Raw genomic sequence first — 11007 nt, 5'->3', positions numbered from 1 at the left:
ATATGTATATATATATATTGTGATATAATGATTTTTAATGTAAAAATTGCAATATTCAAAGTAATGACTGCCTTCAGATGTGTCTAAATTGGCTATTGTACTGTATGCATAATGTCACTAAAAAGGTAATACTATAGCAAAGTAAATTAATGTATTTCTGCAGCTGTTTTTCATGCCTCAATTTGTTTTATTTTGAAAGTCCTGACAGGCGGAAGTGCTGCACATTCAGACTAACTTGATCTTTTGTTTTGACAAAGTCGTGTCTTATTCTTCAGCGATGTCTTCCAAGATGTCTGCAGAGAAAGAAGGAGATAGTTTGTGCTTCTTCATCAACGGGAAAAAGGTGAGTTCCACATCGAACCAGTTAGTCACGAACAGTTTTGTCGTGTTGTTTTAATAAGTATGTTAAAGTATCCGAGTGCTGCAGAGAGTGACATAGGTCAGAGAGTGACGTAGGTCAGAGAGTGACGTAGGTCAGAGAGTGACATAGGTCAGAGTGACCTATGTCACTCTCTGCAGCCAGGAGCTAGTGCGCTTATCTATTTAGGTCGAACTTGTTTATCTGCAATAAGCAAGCAAATAAAAAGAGTGAAGAAAGGCAGATACATTCTTTAAACATCATGCAATAACATGCAGACAGATTCAAACCATTCAACATGAGACACTTTGTGAACTAGTTCTGAAGTTTTGATGCAGGAAGTTTGAAGTAGAGTTTGTGTTTTTAGAAAGTTTTTTAATGATTCCAGTCTCTCAAATGTGTTTTATTCTGACTGTATATGATATTTAATCTTTAGTTGAATCTAATTGTTTGTAAGTATTTATTTTTTTGCACATTTATTCGTTTAACAACTGTTGAAGTTTAGTGTAATAGTTCATCCAAACGCAATAACAGATCAAAGAGTTCCCGCCATTCTCCACAGAAGAGCTAATCACTCTAAAATATACTTTTCAGTGTTTTCGATGTTTGTTTTTCTTCAGTGTTGGTGTATAGTTTATTCGTTTTGATAAAACTAATGCGAGGTAAAGTAATCTCTGCACACATTGTTGGTCTGTAGTGGAGGCGTACCACTTAAACAACACAATATTATTTTGTGCTAACCCAACGGAGGGAACAGGTGAAATGTTTCTCCTTCCTAAAACAGGTAACCGAGAACAATGCGGACCCTGAAACCATGCTGTTGTCCTTCCTCAGAGAGAAGCGTATCCTTTAAACATGTTTTTTATAATGTTACGTTGATGTGAGAGCGCCACCTACAGGTCTCAACACACCTGGTGACGTCCTTGACTTGTGACGTCAGTGAGGTTAACTGGAACCAAGTACGGCTGCGGCGGCGGAGGCTGCGGGGCGTGCACGGTCATGGTGTCACGCCACCAACCGGCCACCAAAACCATCACGTATCCTTTCTGACAAACCAGAATCTGGTCCACAACTGTCCACAGGTATTTGAGGAATTTGGAGTAGATGTCAGCACTGTGTCCCAGCTTATAAAGTACACGCCACTGGTTCCCAACCTAGCGGTAGGATGCGTCATGTGTTAAAACCTGCATTCTCTCTTGTGTCCACCAGGGGGTGACTCCTCTGGTTGTATAGAAGTCTATGAGAAAATGACTCTACTTCTCTCTTGATTTATTACCTCAGTAAACATTGTAAACATGAGTTTATGGTCTCAATCTCTAGTTTCAAGTCTTCTTCAATACAGCATGATGTTCATTTAGTACATTATGGTCCATTTAGAGTCACACAGACCATAAAGCAGGGGATGCTTTAGGGCGGAGCTACTGTGATTGACATGTAGGTTCATAGTGTGCTTGGGAGATAAAGGGATGTTTTATCTGCAGGATGTTGAGTGTCACTGTTTCCCTTCACCGTACCGTCAGACATTACGCGGCCAACGCCTGCCTACTGCCGCTCTGCCAGCTTCACGGAGCCGCCGTCACCACGGTGGAGGGCATCGGCAGCACCAAGACCAGGGTCCACCCTGTGCAGGTCAGGGCTTTTCCTTTAACAGTTTGGTGAATCCAAATTAAACCCTTTAAAACACCAAAGTCAAACAATAACACGAACTAACTCACCGCTGGAGGCAGCAGTACACCAGCAACTCCTTTGTTGTAAGTAGTAAAAGTACTGTTTTTGTCTTCAAGATCCCTTCAGATGTACAGCCCCCAATTCAACTTCCTGTTTAATGCAGAAACCCAACTAGCTGAAGAGTAAATGTGATTTCAAAGCTGTTTCAAGGGGCCTTAAACTGTGGATGCTGTGTTTGTAGGAGCGAATAGCGAAGGCTCATGGCTCCCAGTGCGGCTTCTGCACTCCAGGGATGGTGATGTCCATGTACGCTCTGCTGAGGAACAAGCCTCAGCCCACCATGGAGGACATCACTCAGGCTCTAGCTGGTTTGTCTGTTATATCTATGTAGTGTAATGTTTAGAGGTATGTAACTAGTCCAGTTATTCATATGCATGTGATTATTAAATCTGTCCTCACACACAAACTCTCCTCTTTGTGTGTTGTTGCTGCTCAGGTAACCTGTGCAGGTGCACTGGATATCGACCCATCGTCGACGGCTGCAGGACCTTCTGTCAGGTACACCGCTCGGCTCTGCAGCCAATAAACAGGGAACACGATAACACATACGGTGATGATTGACAGGACAATGTGATGATCAATCAATCCCAACAGGAAGCCAACTGCTGCCAAGCCAATGGAGGCGGAGACTGTTGCCTCAATGGAGGGCAGAATACTGATGAAGCAGAGCATGTGAGTGATTTGTTATTTGTACGTATTTTTCTTCAAACATGTTCCTCATTTAAATCTTCATCGATCGCTGTGTTTATTTCTTTTTCTCTAAAGTTCCTCTCTGTGCCTTTCTTCCCTTCCCTTGTATATAATACCCGCCTCCTCCTCCTCTGACATGTTGTACATGATGCGCTGCAGGAAAAGCCTCAGTTATTTGACAGAGAAGAGTTTCTTCCTCTGGACCCGACACAGGAGCTCATCTTCCCCCCCGAGCTGATAGTAAGTCCTAAGATGTTCACGCACTCGGCACACACGGAGTCATCTGAGGTCTTGTGTTATCAGTGCTGCACTTTCTCCACAGCTGATGGCAGAGGCGGCGAACCCAAAGACACTCACCTTTCGTGGGGAGAGGATGAGCTGGGTGTCCCCCCCCTCCCTGGAGGAGCTGGTCCAGCTGAAGACCAGCAACCCCAAAGCTCCGCTGGTCATGGGGAACACCAACATAGGTCAGTGTATTACAGAGAGGCAGGCCGGATGCATTTATAGGAATTAATGCCATCGTCTGAATTTCATTTAATTTCATTTCTTAGTGAAACAAAGTTCCTGAAAGATATTCTTTGTTGTTTTATGAACATAAATAAATACTAATTGATAAATGTGATATATACAGCTGTGGTTTGATGAGGTTGATGCAAGAGTTTTCTTCTCATAAATTTGTGAGTTTTTCTCGTAAGTCCAACACTTTAGTTTTAGAGAATGTCCAAGCTTTTCCTTGGAATATTCCCCTCTTCCCCCGGCTCCGTAATCTTTATTTGTTTCACCTACAATGGCTCTGTTACCTGATACCTGATTGTAACTAGCTCTGGTCTGCTTTGTGTTCAAGGTCCAGATATAAAGTTCAAAGGCATCCTGCATCCGCTGATAATATCTCCAACCAGAGTCACGGAGCTGTTTGAGGTCGCTCAGACACCGCAGGGTGAGGAGCAGACTTCTAGTTTTGTCTTTTTAAAACTCCTCGGCACCAAACCTGCAGCTTTTGTTGACATGCTGGCTCCCCTCCAGGTGTTTGGGTGGGGGCGGGCTGCAGTCTCACGGAGGTCCGGTCCCTTTTGGAGAAGCTGGTTCCTCAGTTTCCGGAGGAGGAGACCGAACTGTTCCGAGCGCTGAGCCGACAGCTGGGCAACTTGGGAAGCCAGCAGATCCGTAACGTCGCTGTCAGTAGACTTCACAACTCGACTAATATATGTTAATGTTCAATAGATGTGTTTATTCTTTCTTTTGTACTTTTTTAGTCTCTCGGGGGCAACATCATGAGTGCGTACCCAAACTCAGACCTGAACCCTGTTTTGGCTGCAGGCAACTGCAAAGTGAGCGTCATTTGTGACGGTAAGCTGCCGTGAATCTCTGCTGCCGTAGATTCACGTGACGACGCGTTGACTCTTAAGAGGTTGTGTCTGAATCCACCAGGAGGAAGACGAGAGCTTCCTCTCAATCAAGACTTCTTTGTGAGCTTTGGGAAAACCATCCTGAAGCCAGAAGAGATCGTTGTTTCCGTCTTCATTCCCTTCTCCAGAAAGGTTCTATTCTCTCCGAGCGTGCTCCCATTTAGTTCATAACTGTCTTATGTGCACGCAGGTGGAAGGTGGAACTTTGACAGATGAAACTACATTGTCTGCCCTGCAGGGGGAGTTTGTTGGAGCTTTCCGCCAGGCTCCGAGGAAGGAGAGCTCCTTCCCCACAGTGACCACCGGGATGAGAGTGTTTTTCTCAGAGGGGTCCCGGGTGGTTCAGGATGTCAGTATTTACTATGGAGGAATGGGACCGACCACCGTTAGCGCCACCAAAACCTGCGCAGCTATCGTCACAAGGTTTATCACCCACACTTTGTCTAATCTGTGTTTTAGTTTTGCCGTCTTCTTGCGTGAATCCTTCATTTCTTGCCGTTCATTTCCTTTCTTTGTCTTCCTTCTTTTCCATTTGCTCTTGTCCTGCTTTGTCTTTCTTCTGCCCACTGGTTCTCTAACTTAACCCGGCAGCATCTTGATTTTTCAGTATAGGCCAAAATATGAATAAAACCAACGACCTGAGAGTGTGTTTCCTTCAGGCTGTGGGATGATGAGACCCTCAGTCGGGCCTATGACGTCCTCCTGGACGAGTTGGTCCTCCCTCCGTCGGCTCCTGGAGGACAAGTGGAGTTCCGTTGCTCTTTGACTCTCAGCCTCCTCTTCAAATTTAACCTGGAGGTCCTGCAGAAACTTAGAGACATGGTAAGACACAGATTAAAAAAACTAAAAACATTGCATTGTTTGTAACTTTTCACCTGAAATAAAGATCCTATGAGAGATTGTTATGGGAGAGTTTGTGTGTGCAGAATGTGATTACAGATGAGCTTCCTGAGAAGATGCAGATGCGTCCTTTACCCAGAGAGATCCAACCCAGCCGGCAGGAGTTCCAGGTCAGAAAAAAGACAAGAAATTAACCGTTTGAGAAAACACTTTTCATCTTTTCCAACGTTTCGTCCACCCACAATTAACAGTAAATAAACTTCACTGCTTCCTCTTCTTCAGCATGTGTCAAAGGACCAGAGCGACCAGGACCCAGTGGGGCGTCCCATCATGCATCGCTCTGCCCTCGGCCATGCCACAGGCGAGGCCGTGTACTGCGACGACATCCCCACGACAGACGGAGAGCTCTTCCTGGCTCTGGTCACCAGCTCTCGAGCGCACGCTAAAATAACGTAAGGAGACGGGAGTTTGATCTCTGACGCTCTTTTTGTTTTACTCCACTTCTCGTCTTTGAATGTTTCTTTTTTTATCCGACAGAGGGCTGGACGTCAGCGAGGCTCTGCGGCTTCCCGGTGTTGTCGACGTCGTCACGGCAAAAGATATTCCGGGGCAGAAAGTTCGTGAAATATCTGGTTACGAAGAGGAGCTGCTGGCTGAGACCGAGGTAGAGCGTGAGTGTGTGTGTGTGTGTGTGTGTGTGTGTGTGTATATGTATATATACGTGTGTATATATATATATATGTATATGTGTGTGTGTGTGTGTGTGTATGTATGTATGTATGTATGTATATATATATATATATATATATATATATATATATATAATTCAGCTCTAAAAAGATATAAATTATTTACATGACAAAACAACATATTGCAACTATATTAATCAATAAATTCTGCAGGACTGTACATTGAAAAGTGATTTTTAGGGCTCGTCCTGATTCTGATCTACGGTTTAATTTGTCTGCAGGTGTCCTGCGTCGGTCAGATGTTATGCGCGGTGGTCGCCGATACGAGGGCCCACGCCAGACGAGGAGCGGCAGCTGTGAAGGTCGGCTACGAGGACCTGCCTGACCCGGTTTTTACCTCAGAGGTCTGTGGAGTCCGGCTCAGCTTTTTCCATGCTTGTACCACTACCTCAAATCTGGTTTTGTGCATCATTTCGTCCACGTTACCTTCTGTTATTATCTGTAAATACTTTCACCAGACGCTTGTGTTTGCTGTGTCCCACTGTGACAGGAAGCCATTGAGAAGTCGTCTTTCTTTGAGCCTCGGAGGACGATCGAGAGAGGAAATGTGACGGAAGCCTTTGAAACGGTTGATCAGGTTCACGAAGGTGAAAGTCTGTTTTCTGTTCGTAGAAGAACATGTGGGTTTTATTCACACAATGTGAGAGCAGGTGGTCAAATATCTATTCTATTTGTTGACTTTAGTTACTCATCCCACAGACAACAGAACCAGCTTTTGGTTTTGTCCTTTCGTCCAACGTGTTTTCATCTTTTTGTTTTTTATGTTTCCGCAGGAGAGCTTCGAATCGGTGGCCAGGAGCATTTCTACATGGAGACCCAGAGCATGCTGGTTGTTCCTGTAGGTGAGGAGACGGAGTTCAACGCGTACGTCTCCACTCAGTGGCCGACACTGACTCAGGTATTTCGACTAACTCCGTAAATATGTTCTTCTTTTACTTTAGAGATCACAGGTTGTCTGCTTTGTCTCATCTTCTCTCACTGACTGCAGGATGCAATAGCGGAGACGCTGAGCATCCCGTCCAACAGAGTCACCTGTCACGTCAAAAGGGTGGGCGGCGCTTTCGGCGGGAAGATCACTAAAACGTTGATACTGGCGTGTATTACCTCTGTGGCTGCGTGGAAGTAAGACACCTGCCATTATCAGTCCCACATGCACCTGTGATCAGATCTCACTTCCCCGCTCTGTACGCAAATAAACACGAACACGGCTTCCGTTTGCAAACACTGGGTCTGTTCCTCAGCGTGTTCAAGGCAAACCAGTTAGACGCACTCGTAACGGATTTAATTCTTCTTTCTCGTTCTTATAATTGTTTCTAAATTTCTGTTCAGGACCAATCGTGCAGTCCGCTGCGTCCTGGAGCGAGGAGAGGACATGTTGATCACAGGAGCCCGTCACCCTGTCCTGGGAAAATACAAAGTACGACAACACTCTCTTCCATTTGAGCGTGTTTATCTCAAGGGGCATCTTTAAACTGTTGTGTGTTTCAGGTTGGTTTCATGAACGACGGGCGCATCGTGGCTGCAGATCTCCAGTACTACGCCAATGCTGGCAACACGGTGGATGACTCTCTCCTGGTGGGTAAACGCGGTGATGTTTATGATGATGATGATAAAAAGCATGTTATTGATTGTCTTCTTCTTGCAGGTAGCAGAAAAAATCCTTCTTCACATTGACAACGCCTACAACATCCCCAACCTGAGGGGCCACGCTGCCGCCTGCAGGACCAACCTGCCCTCCAACACCGCCTTCAGGGGCTTCGGCGTGCCGCAGAGCCTCATGGTCGTGGAGAACGTGGTCAACGACGTGGCCGTGCTGCTGCGGCGCCCTGCAGACCAGGTGATGCATCCACGCCGTACGCTCGACCAGTAACGGCGTTAGTATTTGATTTTTTAATTCTTCGTCAGATTCGGGAGATCAACATGTACAAGGGGCCGTCGGTCACCCACTACAAGTTTCAGTTCAGCCCGGAGAGCATGCTGCGCTGCTGGGAGGAATGCAAGGTCAAGTCCGACTACGGCGCACGCCGCGCAGCCGTGGACCAGTTCAACCAGCAGAACCGCTGGAAGAAGAGGGGGATGTCCATCATCCCCATTAAAATTGGGATTGCGTTTTCGGACAGCTACTTGAATCAGGTCTGCGGGATTCAGTTCGGTCTTTTTTTCAACGTTTTGACTCGTGTTTTTTGTGGTTCTTTCCATATATGAATATAACTGTGTGCTTGTTTGTGTGTGCAAAAGGCCGCTGCTCTGGTCCACCTCTACAAAGACGGCTCTGTTCTGGTCACTCACGGCGGGACGGAGCTGGGTCAGGGACTCCACACTAAAATGCAACAGGTACTGTGACAAAGCAGCAAGTCCTCTGGATCTACTTTATCTGTAAATTAAATCTCTGACCCGTTCATTACCCGCTGCTCCACGAGTCTTTTCATGCGATTTGTTAACAAAAATACAGAACATTTCTGGTGCTGCCGTCCTTTCAGCTCTGGGTTTGTTTCCTCTTTCCTGTTAGGTGGCGAGTCGGGAGCTTCGTATCCCTCCCTCTAAGATCTACATCAGTGAAACCAGCACCAGCACGGTTCCCAACACCTGCCCCTCTGCTGCCTCCTACGGAACCGACGCCAACGGCATGGCCGTCAAGGTGAAGTCCAGATCCTGCATTTTCTGGTGCAGGATCTGTTTTTGCAGTTTTTTATTCTGAATTACTGCAGTGTAATCGTTCTTTCATTCAGGATGCCTGCCAGACTCTGTACCAGCGACTGGAGCCAATCAGGCAGAAGCACCCCAAAGGATCATGGGAGAGTTGGGTAAGATTTGATAAGAAAGGAAAGGATTTTTTTTTTTTGGGAAACTTAATAATTTACAGCATTTTAATGAAAGTATTTTGTCAATTTTCACTCAGGCCCAGGCCGCATTTTTTGAGAAAATCAGTTTATCAGCAACTGGATTCTACAGGTATGCAAGATATGTAGTCTGATTTAATGAGTTAATTTATCGAGCGACGGTAACGGCCTCCTGTGTGTCCTCAGAGGTCCAGACCTGTACATGGACTGGGACAAGAAGGAGGGGCAGCCTTTCGCTTACTTCACGTTCGGAGTGTGTTGCTGCGAGGTGGAGCTGGACTGCCTCACAGGAGACTACAGGGTCCGAACTGAACCACTTTCTCTTTCATCTCGGTGCTGCAGAGAGACATGCTCAGAATTCTTAAAATAATTCTGTCGATGTTGTCTTGTAGACGGTGAGGACGGACATCGTGATGGACATCGGCAGAAGTGTGAACCCCTCAGTGGACATCGGACAGGTGAGTCTCGTGTGAAGAAGAAAAATCTTTTGTTGTAAAATGAACCAAAGGTTTTATTTAAGGAATCAGAATGTGCAGGGACGGAGCTGCGGAGAAGGAAAGGATGGTAATTACTGAAAGCAATAAGGGATTAAAAGTCTCTATTATATATAATATAATAATTAACAATAATCCAAAAGGAATCCGACACAGAAAGGCGTGTATTATTTGCATCACTCTGTTCTTTGTCCAAAGAATTAAGTTTACTAATTTGTTTACTGGCTTTTCTTTTTTTGCACTTCCTTTCCTTCCTCCCTGCCCTCCATCTTCTCTCCCCCTTCCTTTCCTGTCTCCTCCCTCCTTCCTCTCAGATTGAAGGCGCGTTCATGCAGGGTTTGGGCCTCTACACCATGGAGGAGTTGAAGTTTTCCCCTTCCGGGCTCCTGTACACTCGCGGCCCGTCTCAGTACAAGATCCCCGCGGTCTGCGACGTGCCGCTTCGCTTCAACGTCTATCTGCTGCCGGACTCCCACAACCCCCACGCCATCTACTCCTCAAAGGTCAGAGCTCGGTCCCCGTCTGTTCATCCTTTCTTGTCTCAGACTCCCTCGACTGTTCTGTTTGTGTTTACATCAATCCATAATGTTTCGGATGATTTGGCTCCGCAGGGTATTGGAGAACCGGCCCTCTTCCTGGGCAGTTCGGTGTTCTTCGCCATCAAAGACGCCGTGGCTGCAGCTCGCTCCGAGTCCGGTTTAGTCGGCCCGTTTTCCCTCGACAGCCCTGCGACACCGGAGAGGGCGTGTCTGGCTTGTGCCTCCCCGTTCACTCAGAAGGTAAAGATGAAATTTAACTATTTAATTTAATGATTTAATAAATGTTAAAGGAAAGTAAAAGATCCTGTTTTTTTAATGAAAGGTTAATTGGAATACTGACACCTGTGTCTGATATTGTTTATTATCTTTTACTATTGTTTGTTGTGTGTGGGTGTAAACTGTTCTTGTAAAATATAAACTAAATAATCAACACGATAACCATTCATTTCCTTTATTTTGTTCCAGATTCCAGCCAGCAAACCAGGATCGTTCAAACCGTGGGCCTTAAACATCTAAGACTGAATCTCTGCTTCTTTCTTTCTATTTGATCAATCGAAAGCTCGACTGTGAACTGAATGTAACTGTTAATGATGTACTAATACGCTTTAAAAACACATTTTTATTGACATTTGAAACAACCAAATTATACTTGTGGCTGTACAGTGACACTTGAGTTCTTTGTGGTTCTGTAATGCTACTGAATGAATATACTGAGTATATTTAATGTTTTCAATAACTTCTCAATTATTTATTAGTGTATTTTTTAAATATTGATGCTGCAGGATGTGATAACATTACAGTCATTTAGCAGACGCTTTTATCCAAAGCGACTTACAATAAGTGTGTTCAACATCGGTATTCAAGAGAACTGCAAGTCACCAGAAGTCATAAGTGCATCTCCTTTTTCAAACAAGCATCTAAGAGCAACTGCACAGTGCAGAAACAAACTAATGTAATAAGTGCAACAAACTAATACGAATACAATAAGTGGTGAGTGGAAGGCTCAGGGTAGTACTTCTTGAAGAGGAGAGTTTTCAGCCTGATGAAAGATGGGCAGCGACTCCGCCGTCCTGACGTCAGTGGGGAGTTCATTCCACCACTGAGGGGCCAGGACAGAAAACAGCCACGACCGGGTCGAACGGCCGCAGGGACCTCTGAGCGACGGGGCAACCGATCGCCCCGAGGCAGCAGAGCGAAGAGGTCGGGCGGGGGGGTAGGGCTTGACCGTGGCCTGGAGATAGGAAGGAGCTGTTCCTTTCACTGCCCTGTAGGCTAGCACCAGAGTCTTAAACTGGATACGAGCTCTTAGAGGGAGCCAGTGTAGAGAACGGAGAAGAGAAGTTGTGTGGGAGAACTTGGGGCG

The 11007-nt window shown here is 45.7% G+C and overlaps 1 protein-coding gene across 2 annotated transcripts; it reads left to right on the top strand.

Moving 5' to 3' along the window:
• Window positions 1–246: 246 nt before the first annotated feature.
• On the top strand, window positions 247–10440 carry aox6 (aldehyde oxidase 6). 2 transcript variants are annotated; one of them, XM_031852372.1, is made up of 35 exons: window positions 247–343; window positions 1143–1200; window positions 1299–1395; window positions 1879–1987; window positions 2268–2394; window positions 2523–2584; window positions 2681–2758; window positions 2936–3016; window positions 3099–3243; window positions 3621–3713; window positions 3800–3951; window positions 4030–4123; window positions 4205–4314; window positions 4421–4605; window positions 4842–5004; window positions 5109–5192; window positions 5305–5474; window positions 5560–5686; window positions 5993–6115; window positions 6262–6358; window positions 6545–6669; window positions 6760–6893; window positions 7101–7188; window positions 7260–7346; window positions 7417–7608; window positions 7677–7904; window positions 8010–8105; window positions 8281–8409; window positions 8501–8575; window positions 8671–8723; window positions 8798–8912; window positions 9004–9069; window positions 9420–9608; window positions 9717–9884; window positions 10110–10440. In XM_031852372.1, the coding sequence occupies exons 1-35, from the start codon at window positions 278–280 to the stop codon at window positions 10158–10160; spliced, it is 4017 nt and encodes a 1338-aa protein (XP_031708232.1). In that variant the 5' UTR covers window positions 247–277; the 3' UTR covers window positions 10161–10440. The 2 variants fall into 2 exon arrangements, with proteins under 2 accessions (XP_031708232.1, XP_031708231.1); XM_031852371.1 differs by having other exon boundaries at window positions 6262–6669.
• The last annotated feature ends 567 nt before the right edge of the window (window positions 10441–11007 follow it).

This window comes from Anarrhichthys ocellatus, unplaced genomic scaffold (assembly GCF_004355925.1).
Source record: "Anarrhichthys ocellatus isolate YVR2014 unplaced genomic scaffold, GSC_Weel_1.0 scaffold12, whole genome shotgun sequence".
NCBI classification, from domain to species: domain Eukaryota; kingdom Metazoa; phylum Chordata; class Actinopteri; order Perciformes; family Anarhichadidae; genus Anarrhichthys; species Anarrhichthys ocellatus.
Note: the sequence above shows the minus strand (reverse complement) of the source record. Positions and strands in the feature narration are given on the sequence as shown.